The sequence below is a fragment of the Emydura macquarii genome, unplaced genomic scaffold (genome assembly GCF_026122565.2).
Source record: "Emydura macquarii macquarii isolate MOO-44397 ecotype Brisbane River unplaced genomic scaffold, CSIRO-AGI_Emac_v2 contig_1477, whole genome shotgun sequence".
NCBI lineage: Eukaryota > Metazoa > Chordata > Testudines > Chelidae > Emydura > Emydura macquarii.
This window is the reverse complement of record NW_027131614.1, coordinates 25,123,108-25,146,699: the sequence shown is the minus strand read 5'-3', so window position 1 is coordinate 25,146,699 and position 23,592 is coordinate 25,123,108. Positions and strand designations below refer to the sequence as shown.

At 38.9% G+C, this 23,592-nt stretch overlaps 1 protein-coding gene across 9 annotated transcripts in view; it reads left to right on the top strand.

Moving 5' to 3' along the window:
• MAPRE2 (microtubule associated protein RP/EB family member 2) overlaps positions 1-23,592 on the top strand; it is a 127,720-nt gene that overhangs the window by 74,512 nt on the left and 29,616 nt on the right. For all 9 annotated transcript variants that reach the window (XM_067553816.1, XM_067553813.1, XM_067553815.1 and 6 more), the window contains 2 exons: positions 12,254-12,399; positions 16,323-16,536. In XM_067553816.1, coding sequence (XP_067409917.1) covers positions 12,254-12,399; positions 16,323-16,536 — 360 coding nt within the window. The remainder of the gene's footprint in view (positions 1-12,253; positions 12,400-16,322; positions 16,537-23,592) is intronic.

Here is a 23,592-nt window from a genome sequence, read left to right as displayed (position 1 = left end):
ACAGTATTTGTATTCATCTTGAGTCTTGGATGTGTTTTTGTCCTTGCTAAGTAGGTCGAGTGCAGCATAGTGTCCCCTGTGCTTTCAGAATGCCTGCTGTAAGTGTGATGTGCCAAAATGACTGGATTATGGATGAATTCAGCCCTGGAGAATCTAAATTTAGTCTGCAGCTCTGCTAATTTAGCTTTGACAACATAAACAGGGAATACTCTCCAAACATATAAATGCCTTGGAATTCTCTTAACTTTTGGTGTGGGTGGTTTGTCATTCTTGGTCTCCAGTCAAAATGGTTGGATTGGTTTTGCATTTGATTGTTGAGCTGAATTTGAAAATGCGTATCTTCAACTACATGTGTCATTACAGCATGTCAATCCACTGTGATAATGTTCTTCTAAGGATCTAGGGCATTGTAGACTCATTCCTCTATACCAAACAAAAAAGCTAACCGGTGCTAATGAATTGGGATCACTAGATGTAGCAGCCTTTTTTGTAAGGGCTAGTCTACACTTAAAACTTACAGAGGCACAATTGTATCGGTATAGCTGTGCCACTGTAAGAGCGCTTGGGTAGCTGTGTTATGTCAGAGGGAGAGACCTCTCCCACCGACATCATAAAACCATCTAAACCAGAGGCAGTAGCTGAGTTAGCGGGAGAGTGTCTCCCACAAGCACTTAATGCCGGCAAAACTTATTTCACTCGTGGGTGGTTTTTTCCACATCCTTGAGTGACAAAATTTTGCTGACATAAGTGCTAGAGTAGACAAGGCCCAAGTTACATTGGTTCAAATTAAAGGCAAACTCCATTGTCACCCTTTTCACAAGGGTCAAGTTATTTTTGTAATGAGTAAAAATAGATTTTAAATAAGACTTATAATTAATCTGTCATGAGTAAGATTGTTTTTCCTCTATTGTAAATGAACAGTTGATTGCTTATTTTTGTTAAATGGTCACTTGTGAATGTGTGGCTGTTGGTATTGGAATGTTTGTTTTAAATGAGTCCTGCAAGAGAAGACTATGTGAAAATAGAGAGGACTTGTATATTAAGAGTGTGTGTGTGTGTGAGTCCACATTGTAAAATCAACACACTATTTGGCATTTTGAATTTTTATACCATGGCACTTGTCTTCACCATGATATCTGCAAAGTCTCAATCAGCAAACTTATTTCAAGCGATGAATAGCCTGGTTAATCTGCATTTTCTTTGCTTGATTGTTGATACAAGTCCCTTCCACGCTGAGGATACTTCTGGTCACATTACAGATAAAATTGCTGGTACTCGAACTGTTTTCTTTGTCCAAAGAGGCAGAGTAACATCTGAATAGGACAAAAAATAGGTCATTTCAGGCAGCCTCACATCTGAAGGTTTTGGATATGTTGGGAGAATTTCATGCTGCAGTCTGTGCTTTGGATCCTTGTCTGTGAGGAATTACTAGATTCTTTGCTGGTGAATCTTGTCACCTTCTCCTTTGAGGAGGGCAGAATGCCAGTTGTTTTAAAAGACACACATATTGGTCCTCTTTTCAAAGAAAATCTCTTGCCACCAACAATCCATCCAAGTATTCCCGAGTGTTTTCAGCATGATAACTCTTGACTATATTTCTCATGCAATCCAGAGGGTGCAGTTGAATGTTGTTCTCCCTGTGTCTGGAACCAACTTACTTGATACTGCTTCTCCCCCAGAGGTTATACTGCCACAATGGATATCAGTGGAGCTGGGTGGTTGAGCTAAAACTCCTTCAGTATTAACATAAAGGGAAGTGTCAGCAGGGCTCCTCTGTGGGGAAATCTCAACTTTAGAATCTACTCCCCTAATACTTCCTTCGGTTTGATATACACAAATGTGTGTGCCTTCAGAGCATGCGGTAAAGACCATCTTTTTGAGCAAGGCTGAGGATGGCTGGGGGTGAAGTTTACTTGGGGATTCCACAGGTGGGAAGAAGTGTGTTTTGCAGTCTTGTGATTGTATACAAGAGAGGAGGGATGTGCTTGTTTTGCTTTAACGTTTTTTCAATGTATTTTAATTGATGGAAAAGGGTACATAAGTACTTGGGTATACGTTGCGTATGTGTTTATTTTAATCCAAATAAATAAGATTTCTTATGTGCACACTATGCTGTGGGACCCCTGTTAGACCAGTGGTTCCCAAACAGTTTGGTATGGCAGTGCAGGCAGAACTGAAACTTATTTCAGCATTGTTCTTTAGTCACACTGCAGTCCTGCAAAGTCAAGGCTGTAGTGTGACTTGAAAACATGATTAAAACACAGTTTGATCCTGTCTGTACTGTGAAACTGAATTACATTTTCAGGCACTACCATGATGTAGAGTCTCAGTGTAAGTGACTCCATAATGTCTTCCATATGGATGTTTAGCATTAAAGGAACACAGTGGATGTTGATAATCAGGTTTTAAGACCATATGCAGAACTTCATGTGGAAGCTTGCAAAGCAGCTATTCACTAAACTCTAAACAGATACCAGTTATTTTCTTTTATGGACTTTAATAGTAATTCAGCAAAAACGCAGAAGGAATAACATTTTAAAAATTGGCAACTTGGCGTATTGCTGTTAAAACTTGTGTTTCTTTCTTCTCAAACTGTCACTTTTAAAGATAAATTGCCTTTTATCCATGTGAAGCTTTTTCATTACGTGTCCTTTATGTTTTGAGAACGAATATTTCTCTTTTTTTATTTTAGCTTAAAATTATGTAATGGAACCCATTATGTCTGAGCAAAATGCTTAAAATGAGGTTTTAGGCTGGAGAAGATTTAGGAAAAACAAATTAATATAATCAATTCAGAATAAGTATTCCTGATACTAAAGTATTGAATAAGCACAGAAGGATATTTTTTATTTTATTTTTTTTATTTTTACTGAAATCCTGAAGCTAACATACACAATTTAAGGAAAGAAGAGTTTGAGTTTTTATAATCCAGAATGCATTCTTTCATTCAAGTGTTTAGTGGATACCTGGATTGCATATCACAAACCCTTAGACATATGGGTGGAAGTTTCAAAAGCATGAGTCTCATTAACTTTCATGGGACTTGTCCTCTTAAGTCAATTAGGTGCTTTTGATGTGCATTCAGTAACTTCTCTTACTCCATGGGGAAAGTGTACATTATAATACATTCCTAAGCATATGGATACTTTTTAATATCACCTTTCCGTGCTACTATGTGCCAAAGATGTTTTAAAGTGCATCCTAAGCACAGCATGAAGGTGCATGGGAACAGAAGAAACATTCCATTAGGCTTCTTCAGAAAAAACTAAACAAAAACCACTTTTTTCCCCTCAAATTTCTTAGTTAACTAAATCTGATATAGACACTAAAAGCTAGTGCCTACTCTACTATGTAGCCATTGAAAATAGGAACATTAAAATCATTTTCAGGGAAGCAATTCTAGGAAGTCTAAAAATATTAAATTATTTAGCTCTAAAACAGTTATTGCTGTACTCTGCAATTTTTTATTCTCATCGAAACTATTATGTCATGCATGCTCATTACAAGATGCTTCTTTTTGACCCATCAGTGAACACACTGGGTGTATCTCTTTGCATCAGTGTTAACACCCTTAATTTTTATGCACTGATGTTTAATGACTAACATATACAGAATTAGTGCCAGGCTTTCATTTTTAATGTATTATGTTGTGTGTTCAGTGCCCATTTTCTTCCCACAATAAAGCATGAGGATTATCAGTCTTAAATTTTCTGTTTTACATGGTCAAATTGTCACAATTTCATTGTTGTTGTAACCTGGAGGGGTTTGCATCTAATTTTTTTTATTTTTTTTTTTTATTTTAAGAGGAGCTGAAAAATCTTTAAAGAAAATAACCTCTTAAGTTTCTAATTTCTTAGTAGAATATGTGGAGACACTTAGGCCCAGATTTTTAAAGCCATTTAGGCATTGCTGTGCTCAGTGTTGCACACCTAAGTGCAAACACCTAAGTCTTTTTAGCAAGAAGCGGGGTGGGGAGAGAAACTCCATCATAACTTTTAGTTAAGTGCTTAGGATACTCACCTGGGATATGGGAGTCCCTCTGTCCAAGTCCCCTCTGTCTGAGGTGGGGAAGGGATTTGAATTAGGATCTGCTACTTCTTAAATCAATGCTCTAATCCAGGAGTTCTCATCCTTTCTTTCTGAGGCCCTCCCCCCAATAAAAAACTCCAGGATCTTATGGGATGGGTACTTTGGGGCTTCAGCTGCCAGGTGGGTGGGGGCTCAGGGCTTTAATCTTGCAGGGCACCAGGGAGTGGGACTTCTGTCCCATGGGGCTCTGGGGCTCACAGACCCCCAGGTTGAGAACTGCTGCTCTAACTAGTGGCTATAGGAAATTCTGATGTGTGCATCCCTCAGTCTCTCCTGTTGAGGCTGAGAGATACCCACTGTGGATAAAAAATGATTGGAGCAGGGGGACTGGATCCTAGGTCTTCCAACTCCCATGTAAATGCTGTCATCACTAGGCTGCAGAGTCATTCGCATGTTTGCTTGTGCACCTGTGCTCATCTTAAATCCCCCCCCTGATTCTTTCATTATTAGTTCAATGTGAAACAAGCTCAACAGGAGAGATTGAGGAAGGCCCACATCAGAATATCTCATAGCCTAATGGTTAGGGCACAAATCCATGTTCAAATCTCTTCTCGACATCATGTAGAGGGGGGGACTTGAACCTGCAGTCTCCCATATCCCTGGTGAATACCCTCGTTCTCCCCCGGCTGGTTGGTGTAAGCTTGCCTGAGGGGCCCAATCCAGTAGGTGAAGTCAGAGCATGCTTACTTGTTTGGGCCCTGCAGGTGAGTTAGGTGGAAGAATGCCCATCTTTCCCTGATTCATGATTCAGTCTGAAGCTTAGGTGTCTGGATGCCTGGCCTGGGGCTGTGGTGTGCATGCTCAAAGGCAGAAACATAGGCACTTTGGGAACTTTTACTGCAAAAATTTAGGTACTTGGCGAGTTTAGGTACCTACAGGTTTTGAAGGCAAATGAGTGGAGGTTTTATGAATTTCAGTGGGGTCTGATTCTGGGAATTAGCTGTCTAAAATGGCATTTAGGTTTCTATGTCCTCTTGTGAATCTAGCCCTTAGAAGCCTATCTCTCACTATAAGTCAGTGGGACTTAGATGCTGAAGTCACTTAAACACGTTAAAAAATGTTGCCCTAAATTACACACCATTTTAGAACAAATGAGTTCTTTCTGAATTTGCCTAGTTACTAGTTCAGGATCAAGCTTCTGTTACCATAGTTCTGACATCAGTTAATAACTTTTTTGCATTCCCCTGCAATACTGTTGTAGTCTGAGAAGTGACACTGTAAAAAGGGTGCTGTGATTTCCTCAGTATACAAGTTAAAAGGTGTTTTCTCTCCCAAACCCACAGTCTAGAATGGGATCTGAAAGTAAAGCAGGGTTCTTCTATATTCTGCATCAACATCTGTAATAAAGATCATATCCTCAGTGACATCTGTGCACACCTATTGTCTTCAGTAGCTTTGCTTTGGAGTGACTAATATTTTTAACTTGGTGCTAAGGAGTTAATATATGAAAAGAGTTGCAAAACTGTTTTGTTTGCATTAACAAGTGACTTCATCAGCTCTTCCTTGCATACCTGCCCAAATTTACCTCTTCTTAAGACTATCCAGCAAGCCCCACTACCTTCAAGCCCATCACCAGCTATCTGACCCTATCATTTAAAATGTCTGGGTTTATTAAAAATAAATTTCTTCATGTGCACAATCTCATTAACAAAATCAATATTTTTTGCTTAATTTATCAAAACTCTCTCAAGTTTAGACTGAGTCCTATCTTCCATTATCTTCTCGGGCCTACTTTGTCTTTGAAATATCCTTTGCCTTTATCATAAGCATAATCGCATGTAATTTCTGATTTTAGGACACTGGCAGATTACCAGGCATTTCATGCCCAGGGGGTATCACAATCCCAAGGGTTTTATGAAAGGCTGTCAGTAGTGTTGTCAGGAGGAAAAGGAATTTTTGGCTGTCATGCCAGAACTCTGGGCAGCAGAGTCCCAGGCCCTGTTTAAACACTGTAACACAGGCTGGGAACTAGAAGAGGGAGGTGCAAGAGCATTGGGAGGACAGAACCACTGGGATAGCCAAGAACTGTCAGGGGTTCCATGCATGGAGGTGAGCTAGTATTATAAGGATATTGGGCTATTAAGAGAAGGGCAGAAGCTGTGAATATGCAACATGGAGTTTGGGGAATCTCAGTGGGGAGAGGAGTTGACCTGGCTCCTGCTGCAGGGGATGAAAAATGACAGACAAGAAGTGTTTAGCTTATATTAAAGGACAATGTGTATAAAAAAATAATTAGGTTGTATTTTTATCAATAAAATTATTGCCTCCAAATGGGCAAACATAATTAAAAAAATATTATCTGTATAATTGTCCAAGAGTCAGATGACTGATTTCCACTTCCAACTGGAATTATTTAGGGAAGCTAACAGAGCTGCATAAATTTTTGAACAATAAAGTTGCAGGGTGCCATTTAATTTAGGAAACTAATGACCAACTCTGTAAATTCCTTCCGGGATATGGTTCTCATTTTCAACCATTTCTCCACTGTTCTTGCTCCTTTAGCAATCAGTCTCTCAATGTTTCCATTGTGAACTTTGGATTTAAATTTATATTGACTATTTAAAATAATAATAATAATAATTAATAATTGCACCCAGGCTCTCATTCAGTGCTTAGATACCATAGTGATAACCGCATTAGAGAGGGAAGCACTAAACTGTATGTGAATCATATTAAGCAACAGCAGCTCACGTCCAGTTGTGTTAGTGGAAGTGATTGATGTATTCGTTGTCCCTTTGAAATGCCACAATTCTCAGAACACAAGATTCTGGGCCTTATTAAAAATCAGAAGGCTCCAGCCTCCAGGTGTTGACCAGAAAGAGTGCAGATTGTTTTTCGGGGGTGGGGAAAAGGTGGCAGGGGGAAGGGGATGTGTGACCTGTGTGCCCTGTGCTGAAGACAAAGAAAACTTGAGTTATCAAGAAAATATTTTTTTAATGTTGGGAATGGGGTGGGGGAGGGGAAGGAGGAAAAATGTAAAACCAAGCTACTGGGAAGCAGAACAAATTATAAAACAATGTGGACAAAGTGGAAGGGATACTGGTATAAAGAGGGAAAGGAGAACGTAGAAAAGAGGAGCAGAAGATTAAATGAATTCAATATAAGAAACTAAAAGAGAGTATTGAAGGAATGTATGTAACTGAAACATTTCTAAAAGCTTATCACTTAAATATATTAATTATGGATCTGATTTTAAAGAAATGTACAGTCAGCAGCAAATGTCAGCCTTAACATTGCATATGCTGAAACATTTTAATTAAAACTTTAATCATTTGACTCTTTTACTATCAGCAATTTCTTCTTCCATGCCTTTATTCTGCCGCAGAGTCCAGTTCCTTCCCCTACTACAGTTGTCATCCTGGTTAGCATTGTGGGTGTATTCTCGTCATTTACATCTGAGGCATGCTATGTAGTCATCTGTGTGTAGGAAACTGAGAAAAAGCCATCAGCGTAGAGGACTGGTTGGCAGAACAACTCAGACACACTTCCACACACAAGTTCTGAAGACTTAATGATGTTTGGCTTTTTAGATCTTAATCATAATGGAATTTTCTCTCTGGTAGGGAAGGAAAAAATTATTCATAAGCGTCCCATGGGTCAGAAGCAGTAATATTTTGGCTTGTTAGCCTGATTCAGGACTACAAAAACAATCAACTGTAACTTTACTGTATGGGGAACTAGTTATTTTCTTCTAAATATAAATACTTGAAACAAATCCAGCTTGTGTCTTTCTGCCAGCTGTATACAACAGCATAAGCAGGCAGTGCTGCTATGTATAAAAAGCAGTTTGTTGCTATGCCACTTAATTTTAAAATGGGTATAGAATTTCTACATACTAATTGGGTCAAAAGTAGCGACCACTCGTGTAATCAACACAACCACATTTGCAAGTACTCTGTAATCTAGCCTCAGAATATTTAAGAAGTCAGTGATACTAGATCAATATGCCAGAATAACTAAAATAAGATTTACATAGAAATTCTGAATTGATTTTAATAATTGTTAAAAACCCTTTTTTATTTTGTCCCAGCACTGGTGCATCTACAAAATTCAATAACCTCTCTATTGCTGTGCTGCTGACATGGGCTCCAGGTTTGTATAATTTTTGGTGGCGCCCAGAAGGGGTCCAAGTCCTGCTTCCCACACACCTGCTTTGTATGCCCCGGGGCGGGGGGATGCCAGCTGGGCCCATGTGGGAGAGAGGTGGGACTGGGAGGTGGGGGCAGCTGCCGCGCCTCTTGAGAGTGGGACCAGCACTGGAGCAGCTCCTGGCCAGCCACTTTGTGTGTGTCAGGGGGGAGGGAGCAGAACGGCTGGGCTGTCCTGGTGGCCTCTACACTCTGCCCCTGCATGGCTGAGCACCACTGAGGCTCCATGGTCGGCCCCCCCACAGCAGCACAGAGATATTGGTGGAGCCGGGCTCAAATGTTCCTGAATATTGGTGTAACACAGGCACCACAGGCTCACGTAACTCGCCGCCTTTAAAAATAAGTTTTAAAAAAATAAGTGGAGTCCCTGGTAATATTTTCAAAAAATAAGGTGTGGAGGGGAATATAGGGGGAAATGGAGGAGATTAACCATGAGTGACAACTGTTCCGATGTGGCTGGACAGAGACAGACTAACCATGAGAGGCAGTTCTGGTGTGATTGTGCCTGTGCTGTTTTCAGGATCCATTTTTACGCTTTATAAAATAGAGAAGAGTAGGTAAAGAAGGTTTAGTTTTATTAAAATAAAGCATAATAAGTGGTAAATCTGCTATAGACTCTTTGTTCATATAAATTACGCAAGAGAGATCTATAGAGCTGGAGAATTAGTAAAATAGCTATAATAGTCCTTTTAAAATACATTGTCATGATTAGAACTTTCAGCTGCATTAAAGGGGCACAACTTAAACTAGTGAATTTGAGAGTTAATACTTGACTACTTTTATCTGCTCCTGTGTCCCTTGCCACTTTTTGTGATTTTTTTTCCCCTCTCTTCTCTGTCTGTGCCAAAACTCTCAAACATTGGGGGAAAGTGACTAACCTGACTAGGCACAAGGAACCAAAAAATAATCTGTGGTACAACCCTATGCAGGGAAGTAAAGGAACATAGGACACATCCTTACTTCCTGTATTATCTGGCAGGACACCAGCATCCATAGTGTTCAGGATACAGGCCCTATCTATGTATGAAACGTTTTCTGGACACTTGTCTTGACACACATTTGAGCTCTAATATCACTCTCCTTTCTAGAGTTGCTAATGTACGACAGCTGGTGATTGTGACTTGATGTGAGTTAGTCTTTGACATCAAATTTGGCCCATTCCACTCCACTTTGGTATTTGTTACTGTAATGCAACTTACTGTAGGGAGTGGTCTGGCAGCAGAGTGTTGTTATCGGAGACCACAGTTCAGGTCAGTGCTGTAATGTGGATGTACTGAGGGTTTCTGGCATTTGGATATTGCACAGAACCAGAACCTCCTATTGCCTGACATGAAATACAAGAGAAACAACTACCAAAATGAGGGGAAGAAGAGAACACAGGGAAGCTTCATCACAAGAGTTTCAAACCTAGTAAGCCACTTCCTGGGCTGGATGCAAAGGAATTTGTGTTACCAGCGAAAACAACAAAAGATGACTTTGCAAACACATGTATTCTTATAAAATGACAGATGTAGATAAAATGGTGAGAACCCCTCAGCACTGTGAATATCTTAAACACAAGAGGTGGTGCAGTGAGTGTCCAAGGACTCCTGACTTGTATTTGGGGGTTCGCCAGGGGGTTGAGAGAGTTTGGAGCAAACACCCTTTATATCATGAATCAGTTACACAGTTGACCCCTTAGATTGAACAAAGCGATCGCTCTATATCTGTGACCCATGAATCCTCAACTTCAAAGGAAACCTGCACATCACTTTCAAAAGGCAAGCCGGGAAGCTTAAATTCTTAACTTTGCTAGACACTAAAAATCTTTATTGAGACCATGGTTTTTAATGTCTAGCAAAGTTATGAATTTAAGCTTTCCTCTCAACAACAGAAGTTGGTCCAATAAAAAGTATTATCTCACCCACCTTGTCTCTCTAATATCCCAGGACTGACATGGCTAGAACAACACTGAATATTAAATAACTCCACATAGTAATAAATAATATACTGTAATCTAGTCAAGGCAGCTGTACAATACTGTCTCTTTCTACTCATCTTACTTTTCAGCAGTAATATTTCACATACTTTCTATTAGTGGGCATTTATTTACTAGTTTCCATGCAATATAAATGTAAGCTCTGTGCAGTTAGTCTTCTTTATAAAGCTTTATGTATGATGATGCGACTGCGTTAGCTAAGGTTTTTAACTTGCCGCAAGATTTCTGTTCCTACAGGAATTCTTTATTTTATATCTTAAGCATACCATAGCTATTGCAAGCAGCTAAGTAAAAGGTGTCTGGAAATTCAGATCCTTCCTATAAACTCCACCCACAAAGCCAGGAAGTGCAAAAATATCTCTTAAGAAATGCTGGGCAAAGAGGATATTCAAAAATGACAGCAATTTTGAGCACTGAGTCTTGGCTGCTGTTACAGCCTTGACAATAAGTCACATGAAAGCTTCATTTTCCTCTTCCTCTATGTTTTTCTTCTTTGCTGGAAGGACACAGCCCTCTGCCTCTCTTCATATGATGGTTGACTGAGTATAGAGAATAATGGGCTCTCCAGAACATGTTTGAAGCATATTGATAGAGAAGTGTGGTGAAGTTCCAACTATTGCTATCTGTGCTGTATCTCTCCTGTGGACAAATAGAGGACAATGTAGGATCCAACACATCTAGCACCTTGCAAGACTACTAACAATTGCTAAAACTTTGATTAAAAAAGAATATTTGTGGGACACAGTCAAATTGTCAAATGCAGGCACCCAAGTTGTGCTTGCCAGAATTGCCCCATACATTGGTTGATTGCACAAAACGCCCCTTTTCATAACATAAAACTTATTGTGCAAATAGTAAATAATGTGCAGTTACCTGACTTGCAGGCACAGTATAAGAGGTTGAGCATATGCACATCTGAAAGTTGACTCTTAAATATGCCAATAGGGTGGAATACTCTCCCAGGATTGAGGACATTATTGTTCCACAAATAATCTGAGTTGGGAAGTTCATAGCCCACCTGACCCTAATTTCCCCTCCTCACATTTCTAACACTTGCCACCATAATTTCATGACATTTTCATGTCTTGATAATAAAGATATTTTCCCCCCAAATGATGGTGCTGCTTTTGACATAAGGACCTTTTAAGGGAAATGTCACTAGTGTTACCTACATATTCCTAGTCAGTTCACCTCTTTTAAAATGTCCCTGCGCATTTGTGTAGCTGCACATTTTTATCCCCTGTGGCTGGCATCTAAATTTACCAAACTCTCATGCTAAATTTATTAACCCTGTTATTGTGAAAGAATTAAAGCTGGCAGCACTAAGAGGAGCCCACTATCTAAAGGCGAGGGCAGTGAGCTGATTCTGCCATTGTCTCCTTTCCCAAATATTTCCTTTTTGAGCTTTAGAGATGAAAAATTGCAGGAGTTTATTTTGGGAAGGGTGAGGGGAGAGAGAAATGGCCTTAGATGCTATAATTCTGAAACTCTGATTTCCAGCCTGTATTCATGTCACTCTGGGTTTTTGCTCTTTCTCGTTTTAAGCCACTATTTGGTTGGGTTGGCTGAGAACTGAGCAAGTTACCCTATATCTCAATGCCATAGACTTCTTAGGTTCCAAGAAACAAAAATCTTATCACTTGCTCCAGCTTGGGTAGCTGTGGGGATCTGAGGACAGCTTAGGTGGCTTCCATTTAAACTCACAGCTAGGGACTTTATTACTTGCCTACTGTGTATAGGGGTTATACTTCAGTACAACACCAGTTATGAATGGAAGAATGATTTACTTTGCATCAGTCATGGTCATCCTTTTGATGTTACACAACAGTGCTTGGGGCATTCAGACTGAATGCAAATATAGATAACAGGCCACTTATGCTATTCAACATGTAGTGGACAGGTAGGCATTGGGTACATGGCACTAGAAATGAACTACAGGAGCAGGTATTAAGCATGGTTTCTTTCCTTTCTAACTATAATGCCTCTTAGTTACAGCTGAGTGCATCAAGATTAATGTCAATGTATTTTCTCGTTATAGGAGCAGCTTACTGCCAGTTCATGGACATGTTGTTCCCAGGATGCATTAGCTTGAAGAAAGTAAAATTTCAAGCAAAGCTGGAGCATGAGTACATTCACAATTTCAAACTTCTGCAAGCATCATTTAAAAGAATGAATGTGGATAAGGTAAGTGTTTTTTTATATTTAAATAATTTTTAATGTTTTACAAAACAATTTTCTATATTGGATAGTGTACAGTGAACACTGGGAACCAAAATAAAATATATCCAGACCCAACTTCTCGAACTTAAGAGCTTGAGTTGGAGTTCTCATTTCTGTGTTTGTATTCCCTCACTGGCATTTTGACATCTAAAATGGATATTTGGGTATAAAGGGAAAAAATGTGGAAACAGGCACCCTTAGTATCCAAGGTGAAAATCTGGGCCCATAATACTTAGTTGTCAAGGAATCACAAAGTACCACTCATTAGGTCCCCAAATTCTCTAGAGGGCCTCATGATAAAATGCTGTCCATTGGAAGATCTTTAAAATGAATATATACTGAGATCTCCATGGGGTCAGGGGAAAACTCAGGGTCATTGGTGGTGACCCCTAGAATTCCCAAAATAGGTAAACAAGCATTCTGTATCTATCGTACTGAATACTACTTACTAAAGGTAGGATATGAAAAGTTGTACATTTTTAACCATTGGAACAACTTTCTAAATGTTGCTTGGTAAGTCATTAAATCAAGATTGGATGTCTTTCTTTAAATAAATAAATAAATAAACAAAACCTAGCTCAACCATAAGATATGGGCTTGATGCAGGAATAATAGAGTGAAATTCTATGGCTTGTTATGCGTGAATTCAGAGTAGGTGATCATAATTGTCCCTTCTGGCCTTAAAACGTATGAAGTCATGCAATCTATCCAGAATTTACCCCTGAAAATTACCTGTGAACAAATCAAGCCATGTCCTGCATGTCTTAAATGTAGAAAACTTACAAAACATGTAATCAGCGTTTTGTCCAAGCAGGTAGACTTTCGTAGGAAAATACACATTGACATATGAAGCTTCTTAATCTTTGTTCTTTGCTTTGTTTAGTCTCTCACCTGTTCTGCATTATTTTGTTCTGTAATACAGCTAAATATGTCTCTGCTTTTCTCTCCCTGACTTTAATCAACCATGTTGACCCATCCCCTACATTCCCCAAGCTACTTCCCCTTGATACAATCAGTATCCTATTTGCACAAAGAATATACACCTATCACACATTTCACTCAGACTAAATTTGAAGTGGTATAAGATTTAACTGTTTCTCAAAACATGAATTTGCCCTGTTTGTGTCAGCAGTACCAAAATGAGAAAGTAAACTGAATAAAAGTGAGTAAGTTCAAAATGCCGTCATGCTTTCAGTTCTGCATGAATGAAATCTCTGTATTTGTAAAGATCTGTCTGGAAAAAGATTCTATTCCTGCTTTTAACCTCTTTATTCTGAATTGTAAACTGTTTTTAAAAAAGTACTTTATTATGAATGAATGAATGTTATAGGACTTTTTGATACTCAGGATTCATTACTACTACAATGCTTCAGGTGCTTCTATTTAAAATGAATTCTTTCAGCAAAGCGTTGAAAAGCCTAATAAAGTTGACTTGTCATTTCTTTTTCTATAGGGAATAAACTAATTGTTTGCCAGTGCATCATTAAAAATACAAGCACTACAAACTAATGGGACATTGTACAAAATGTTACATGATCTGTGGTGTACAGACTAGCTCTTAATTTTTTAAAACAACTATGCTGTTGATTTAGCCTTATAATTTCTATTCCCCCTAAGACTCTGGGCACCCCTTTTCAGATTGGAGTCTCTTCTGATCCACTCAACTTTCAGCAATCTGAATTGTTGCTAAGCAAGCCAAGGTGGCACTCCCAGCATTCCTACAGTAGTCCTTATCTGCTTACTGAGACTGGGAATGCCAGTTGAATCCTGGTCTTCCACAGAGCAGTGTAGAACCCTGTCATTATGCTGCAATATTAGCACCCTATCAGTTTCATTAGGTTCTTCACGCTGGTGAAGAATTCACAAGATATTGATACAAAAGAGACTTTCTCACAGTCTCTACTATAGCTCATGAAAACTTCATGGGCAATTTCCCAAACTCTTGCATATAGACAAACCATTCTATATACAGCATATGTGGAAGGGGGGAAATTGATGAGGTCAGTCTCTGTGTTTTGAATGAATGTGTATTTCAAAAATATAGGTGAGTTTGAACTCCATTATGGCTTTTAAATCCACCCCTTCAGTAAAGAGGCAGGGTGGAGGATGCCAGTGCATAACTGTATTGGTTGGTGACATTCTTCTTGCACAGGATACAGGTAGGCAGAGGATTTTGTAGGAGTGCACCAAGGAGCAGCTCCTTTATCTTTAGAAGACATACAGTATCATGGGCACCCCACTTTAAGAAAGATGTGGACAAATTGGACAAAAAAAAAAAATTCAGAAAATATGACCTATGAGGAAAGGTTGAAAGAATTAGGCATGTGTAGTTTAGAGAAGAGAGGCTTTAGAAAGGGGACATGAGTCTTCATATATAAAAAAGGTTATTGAAAGAGAATGGTGAGCAATGGTATTCATGGCCACCCAAGGTAGGATCAGAAGTAATTGAATTCATTTCCAGCAAGGGAGATTCAGGTGAGATATTGGGGAGAACTTTAACTGTAAGGATAGTTAAGTACTGGAATAGGTTATCGAGGGAAGCTGTGGAATCCTCATCACTGGAGGATTTTAATAACAGGTTAGAGAAACACCTACCAGGGATGGTCTAGGTATACTTAATCCTGACCCCAAGGACAAGGGGATCGTCTAGAAGATAACTTGAGATGTCTTCCAGCCCTACATTTTTATGATTCTGTGAGTCTTTTCCAAACACACCTGGCACTAACTGTGCTTACATAGGCTTGCCTAATGAGAACACTTGAGATTCTGGTTCCCCACCATGCACACACACAGTGGTGCCAGAGAGGGCTTCCTGAGTTCTCTGATAGCTCCTTGCTCACTTACTCAGGGTGAGCCAGAATCTGGCCCTGTGCTTTCTGAAGAAATTGTTCATTTTTAGGACATACAACTAATTGCATGAAATATGTTAATTAAAAAATAACTGACTCCCTATAATTTGTTGTTAAAGAGGACAATAGTTCCAGATGGCTACATGCAGCCCAGTTGTCACTGAAAGCTAAAAAGAGCATATCTGAGGAAGAACAGTTGTAACGGCTTACATACAGTGGCAGAGGTCTGCACAGGCCTTATTTTAAAGCCCATCCTGAACTTGATTAGCTCATGGCTGCCCAAACCCAAGCCAAGAGTGTCAAGTTGTTGTTTTCAAACCCGACTCAACCCAGACCTCATGCTCCTTTTCCCCCTTCTCCCCAACCTGTGTCAGTACAGCCACCACCCCATTCTTAGGGCTTGGCCTGGTAGTGACTTCCCACACCCAGTGTCCACAATCCATCTCCATCACTTCCTCGTGGGTTCGTCACAATGGTGTCTGCATGTCCCAGTGCAGCTGACTCTTCCCACCTCACTGCACTGTGTGTGCTACAGCATGACAGGCATCACAGTTCCTCAGCACGCTCACTCCACAGCACAGCAAGAGGATGGCCAGCCGGAGCAGGACACTCAGCAGCCTCCACCGCCTCACCTCACTGACCCCATGGGCAGGAGGAGGTGAGGAGAAACTACCCAAGTCAAGCCCAAATGTGATGGGTTGTTTTCAGATCCAAGCTAAACCCGACACTTGTAGATGGGTCTCGTGGGGTTTGGGTCAGGTTACAAGACTCTATATTATGGCATCATAGTACTGGTACTAACTTTTTGAAGAACATGTACCATTGATAGGTTAGCTTAATGTTGCTCATGGGGGGGGGAAGGTAGAAAATGAGCATTTAACATCAGGCTGAGGAGACCCTAACCATATAACTCTAAATCCAGAATGATGCAGGAGACACCATATTGGTAGTTAAATTCTTCTTACTTTTGATAAACTGAGAAATATGTGTATACTGGCAATGTAATGTACTGGAACTTTTTCTCATTGTATCTTACAGGTGATTCCAGTGGAGAAATTGGTGAAAGGACGCTTCCAAGACAATTTAGATTTTATCCAATGGTTTAAAAAGTTCTTTGATGCCAACTATGACGGTAAAGAGTATGATCCTGTGGAGGCTCGACAAGGCCAAGATGCTCTTCCCCCACCAGATCCCGGTGAACAGATCTTTAACTTACCAAAAAAGTCCCATCATGCAAATTCCCCCACTGCAGGTATTGTAAATCTTGGAGATTTCCATTCCCTTTTTACAGAGTATGGCATAGCAATGTCTTGATCTACTGTCAATAGCTTATATAAATATGGGGTCAAATTAGAAATGGTGTTTCAACATGCAGCAACCACCCTCTTTGCGTTTGCACTTTGTGCTATCTGGGGCTTGCCATCCTAGATTACATAAATAGACTTTTTCTGGGAGTTCGTTTTGTTGTACTGTTTTGACCTGCCACATTATTACTGAGGATTTCAGTCTGGGAGGTAAATCCCATGGACTCCAAAGGTACCTAATGGTGGAGACAAAGCCAGTCGACTGTCTTTCTGTTGAACGTGGGTGATATAAATTACTCAAGAATGTAACAAATAGTTCCCCCACACACACCCTCATGTTCACAGGAAATTGCTAACGTAGTCTGGTTTTATGGTGACTGGAATACTTCCAGATCCTAAGTGCTGGCCCAAAAGCAGAAAATTGATTGATTTTGTATTTTTAAATGTGCTCATCATTCAGACACAATAATCTTCTAACTGGGCCACATACCTTTGAAGATATAAGACATTACTGTATCATTGATTTTTTTTATTATTTTTATTATTATTACTCAGCATGTATCTGAAATGGGAATAAGTACCGAAGATTCATTTCACAGTTGTCCCTATATTATCCATAAATAGTGTGGTCACAAAACAGATGCTTTTTTTAATCACTTTGACTAAACCAGGGAACAAGAGGGCAGCAAAAACCATTTAAAAATAACCCCAAACATGTAGTGCAACCTGTTGCTTTAATCTTTTTTTCGTAGTTTTGGGGGGGACCAAATCCTTTCCCAACCTGCTCTCAGACAAAGTCCCCAGGTTGTGTAGAGTCAAATATTCACCCTTTCCTGGAATTTGCCTTTAACACGGAAATTAACAATAACATAAAGTTCAGCTCAAAACTTCACTCCAGACTTAGCTGCTTCTAAAGTTCCTTCCCCAGTTCAGATCAAGGCCTAAGTCCAAGAGATGGAACACTGAACATGCTGCTCCTTCCTCTCCGTTCTATCTGTGTGGGATTGTATCACCTACCTTCATGAATTAGCAACATCCACTTAACCTTTCCCAGCAAGGTTAACATCTGCTAGCAGATTGGGGTTTTCAGGCAAACACTGCCAGCCTCATGTGCCAGGTTGGTAACATATTTTGATACATTTTGTTTTTATACATCCTCTATTTTTAACCTTTCATTCTGAATTTCTGAGGATCTGGTGCCTTTTGTGTACTTAGGAATGGCCATAGGTGTGTTGTCACATAATGTGGAAAACGTTTTTGATGCCTCCTGAACAGCTAAGCAAAAAAAACCCCTGATTTGGTGCACCACCCCCACCCTGTCCTGAATGATGATTTGGCACTCAGGTCAATATCTCTGATCGCCAGCTTTGTGTGTACTTCCCTGAGTGGTAGTTCTCTGCCCCCTTTGAAAAAGGAAAATGAAGTGTTGTTCTATTGCTAATTTCAAAGTGAACAGTTTAAAAATACTTCTTATTAATAAAATGTAAACTTAATGTGGATGGCAAAACAGACCATCAGCAGAGAGAATTAGTGAATGTTGCCAATAGCTGGAAGATCCGGAGGAAATGGAATAGCTTTCAGTATTTGAACTGGGCAAGAGAGGTGTTAGTGGTAATGTTATATCCTCATGTCTTCATGCTGCTGTTAGTTTGGAAAAGAAAATACAGTAAAAGTGAGACTGGAGGAAAAACTGAGACACGCAACATTTCCCCACTTCAAGCACTGGGTGAGACAAATAAGAGGTCTTGTGACAATTTCTAGGCAGGATTTAAGGACTCTGGAAGTACGTTGACATCCTTTTCATTAATTTAAATATAGTCCAGAATTAGCGTTTATCTGCAAAGCTATTTTGATATTTTTTCTACAAGATGCCAAATGGAGAATTTTTGTATACTTCAACATCAGTTGTCCATTATATTTAGAACTAGATTCTATGTTTAGTCAAAAGTGTTGGTAGTTCATTGGAGAATGACTTTAATCCATTGAGTAAAATATATTTTAGTTTCACCAGTATGCCATTCCTTAAGTCACGAGGGGCATGTAAACTGCATTGTCTAGAGTCCCAAGAGGAATATATCCTGTATGTATATATGCGTTATGTGACTGATCTCTTTTGACCTATTATCTCAGTAAATAAGGAGGATTAGGAAGGAAGTTACATTGGTATGGACAATGACTCTTCACAACTGAAGATAGCTGTCATAAGAGATCAGGTATACGTATACATCTGAACAGTATGTGTATGTCTGTACACACATACTATATTAGTATACTATTTTAGATTAATCTTAGATGCAATGAAAATCAAGAAATCCAAAATTATGGTTCCTCTAGCAACTGTAAATTGGCAATACTACACAGCCAGGGCCAAATCCTACCTGTATTACTCATGCAAGTACTATACCCTGTTGACTTAAATGGGACTGCTCATGTGAGTAAGATTAGTAGGATTTAGTTAGTTATATTAAGTAACGTTATCTGCATGCTTGGTATATGTGGCAAAGTAACAGTTGCTATTGAAAATAAGTTTGAATTTCCTAATATTTGGTGTACTCTAAGTTCTTTTAGAAGTTTTTAAGGTGCGGCTTGACAACCTGGCTGGGATGATTTAGTTGCGATTGGTCCTGCTTTGAGCAGGGGTTGGACTAGATGAACTCCTTTCAACCCTAATCGTCTATGATTATTTGAATGCTAAAATATTAACTCTTTAAAAATCTCAAACTTAATGTCATATTGACATAGGTTTATATTTACTTTTTTTAACCAAACATAAAAAAATAAATGGAAAGTAAAATCAAGGTGCCAGCACATTTGTTTGAATGATTGATCATTAGATTGCTTGTTCATCTCAAATTTTGCATGCTTTAAGGTTATGAAACCTAGGATGAGAAACTTAAAATTGCAGATATTAGGGCCTGGCAAAGAAACTACAAGAGCTTCTTGGTCCCATTCTGATGCTCTCTTGATGTAGGTAGGCAGTGCATTGATGACTTGGATCATGTCAGTGCAGGGATTGCCCTGAGGATTTAGTTGTGTGAATGGATAGTGATTGCATGTGCCTATAAAGATAGCTGCATTCTGTCCACTGTAATCAAATCATTTTGTGGGATTTTTCAAATGCAGTCAGCATTGATCTAACTTCGTTACTGTTAGTCAGTGATAAAGTTCCCATTTACTTCAGTGGGAACAAAGCTAGGTCAATGCTGAGCACTTTTGAAAATTCTACCATTAATACTCTTTGCATGCATGGTGCATTGTATTCATTTCTTGAGAGCTCTTTCTTAACTTACAAGCTGCTTTTAAAAGCATTTAGAAATAAAGCAGATGACTTTTGGACTATTTAACATTAATTTGCTAACAAAATGCTAAATTATACGTGTTCTCCTATTCTTCAGCAGGACTAAATCTGCTCCAAATGTGTGTGTGAACTTCATTGGGCAGATTTTCAAAAATGCTCTCAAATTGTTCTGTAATATCTGCATCTGCAAAAACTGCACTTGTATGATTGTTTGCAAATGAAATTAACCATTACACATGCAAAATAAATTCATTTTATAGTATCTCTTTTTTGGCATTTCACAAAAATGAAGGTGACATCTGGTACAAAAAATGCTAATTAGACTCTATGCGGTGTGAGTGTGCAGGTAAGCACGTACAAAAACTTTTGTGGATAGAGTTCAGAAGGTCCCTTCTGGAAATTTGGATTATGTTGGATCAGGGAGAATTTCTGAGGATGCAGATCTGTGCTTGAATGCTGATATATATAGTGCTTGGAATGTCAAAAACAGGATAGATATGTGGATGCTAAATTTATTTGTTAAAATCGAAAAAGTATAGGTTTCCTTTTAATTCTTGTTCTTATCCTTTATAAATTAGTCAAATAATTCCAAGAAATCTGAGTAATATATTTAGACATCAATAAAGATATAGATATAGAGAAATTGAATTATTATCTATTCTATCCAATTGGCAGAGATACTAATATGGATCCGCTCCACAAAATAATATTTTCTGTTTAATCAGACGCTTGTCATTTAAATCTTTTAATTATTATTCCTAATGTTCTTTCTAATATTTTGGTCTGTTTTTTCAGAAGTACAAAGAGATTTAGCTGTGAATCTCCCACTAACAAAATTAAACCGCTACATCCCTAAAGGCTGCTTTGAAAGTTTACCCCTAAAAAGATAGCTGTAACAAGCTAGAATTATTTTCAGTGTGCCTTAATCTGATGCTAGGCCCCCAGAGCCAGATGGAGTTTGGCATCTGTTTACCATTTCTGTAAATGGGTGTTTATCCATATCTGTGCAAATGCTAGGTTTGGTCCTCAACTTGCATTTAGCAGCCTAAGTTTTTTTTTGTTTGTAAAAATTAAGAAGTAGGAGGAATGTGAAAAGAAATATTAAGTTCGTTTCAAGAGTAGTGTTCCCAGGAGCTTTCTCTGACACCTTTAAAGACCAGTCGCTCTTAAAAGTCAGGGCAGGTCAAGGATAATGCAGCTTGGAATTTGCAGCATAAATAGTTCCCTACAACTAATCTTCTGTACCACCCTCATGTTGCTTTCTCTTCCTTGAGGAGGCAGAGCCAATTTGTCAGGAGCTGATAGGTAGTATGAACTATGGATGGAACTGATAATTGTACCTTTCAGACTACATTAAGTGGCAGTACTCTGGAATAAGGAACCCCCCTTCACCACATACATACTTCACTGTACGAGGGGAATAGACATGTGTTTTTTATGAGGATTGGTACCAACGGTATGTATTCCATTACAGGCTTCCCGCCAACACCATAGCTTCCTTATATATAGTGCCATCTGTCAGCTCAATATTGCTCAGATCCTTTAACGATTCTCTTATAACCTGTTTTTTTTCTCTAATGCTTGAGTAAATAGTCAACAGATGCAAGCTCAAAATTGTTGTGAGGGATTAAAATACAACTTTTTTGTTGTTGGTTGTGCCAATTTTAATTCTGCGTGTAGAAAATAGCTGAAAGCTTCATCTGATCATACTGGAGACTCTGATCAGTTTGTTGGGATTTCAGCATCTTATGCAAGCATTCCCAAATGTAAGTCAAACCTGAATAGGCCACTGTATTTTCAGGGTGGGAAGTGTCAGAAATGTGTGAACAAAAGGCAACTTAGTATGTAAATAATCGTATTAAGTTCAAATTGTGGAATATTCTTCATTCTGAAGAATGATTTGCCTTTTACTTTGAAGTATCCTGTGAGAATAGGATGGCTAAAGTACTGCCTGGAAAATACTTTGGAGGGTCACATGATGGCTAAAAATAAGCACATCTGTGACAGGGAAAATAACCAGGGCAGAATTAACTGTTTGTCCACGAACCTTTACACAGAATGAAAAAGCCGTCTGAGACCTTCTGTGCACGGAGAACTGGTGTTCTTTATAATGCTTTCTTGAAAGAGAAATATGGCATCAAACAATGCTAGGTGTGTTTATAAATTTAATTTTTGGATACAATATTTTTTCTTTATTTTTAGTGTAATAAAACTTAAATGTAGCTCTTAGTAACATGTTGATAAGCATGGAGACTTGAGTTAGCAGGAATTACTCAAAGAATTCACTTTTCTCTCTCCTCTTTCCTTTCCCATCAAAATGGTCTTGGCACCCTCCCAGTAGGTCAAACGCTGGTAATCACTGTACAGTCACATCTGTTTTATTATGTAGTTCTTCAGCCTGTCTTCTATTGTATTGTTGCAGAAGATGTAGAGTGCTGTGGGGCATAGTCTGTACAGGAGATATGTATTCTTCAAAAATTTCAAGTTTGGTGTTCAGGTAAGGAGTTGGAATACCATGGGAGACTGAAGTGGTCTTTCCACAGAATAGGTACAGCACTGACAGTGCAGGCTTTCCTGTTCCAGCTTGACATATAGTAATCACCTGTAAGAGTGAGAAGGGAGTTCAGTTTCCATGCCCATTAAAATAGTAGCATCTCTGCTAAGAGGGCCAGCAAGATTGCTACAAGATGACATAGACTACTGTTCTAGAAACTGGACTGAAAAGCTTAAAAAATATGGCACTATCAAGATGCTATAAATTTTAAACTGTATGTTTAATATTGGTCTTGTTGGGTCTCTTACTTTTTCCCCATCTCTGGTATGTCAGTATAGTTCTAATTGAGGAAATTTGTTAATAAACTATCCCTCTCTGCAGTTTTTCTTTCAGACCTCTCTTTAATGATGCACAGTTTGCTATATTCTGAATATCTAAACAAAAAAATCCCACAGACACCGTTCACAAGACATATTGACCAATTAAAAATGGCTTCTTCTGCTGCTACAAAGTGATTGAACCCATTTTACCTAAGCCATTACCTGGTAATTATGGACGGTTGAAAATTTTCAATCAAAACTGTTTTCTGATGGAACATCGGATTTTCAGTTAACCAAATTTTTCATGCCATTCAAAAATGTCAAGTTTTCCTTGAAAAATCTAAACCAGAAAAGTTTATGATTGAATTTTTTTGTTTTAGGCTGAAAAGTCAAAATTTTCCACAGGGCAAAAATCCATTTTCCAGCCAGTTCTAGAGGTAATATCTTTCTAAATGGCTTTCCCAGTCAGTTTTCAAATTGTCGTCTTCAGAGCCATCACAAGGAGGAAGTAGAACTACACCAGTCACACCCCATCCCAGAAATCTTTAATTGTGCGTACACTGGTTCACAAGTAGAGATTCCACCATGTAGTCCTGCTGGATTACTGAAGTTGAACTGAAGTCTGTTTACAAAGACTTTCTTTGACAGCTGTATGGCAAGCACAGTCAGTTTGGGGTTATCATATTCAGAGGGCAGACTCAAACTGCAAAGAGGCCAAGGGCAGTGAGAGCTGAGGGCAAGGTGAAGAGATCTGTTACTAGTGTAAAGTCCTACACCCATGGAGAGGAAATAAATAGGACAGATAGTGCCAAGCAGCTGAAACTATTGCATTTTAAGGCAAGTTTATTTCTTATCTCTATAATAGTGTCCTAATATTTAATGTAACTGTAAT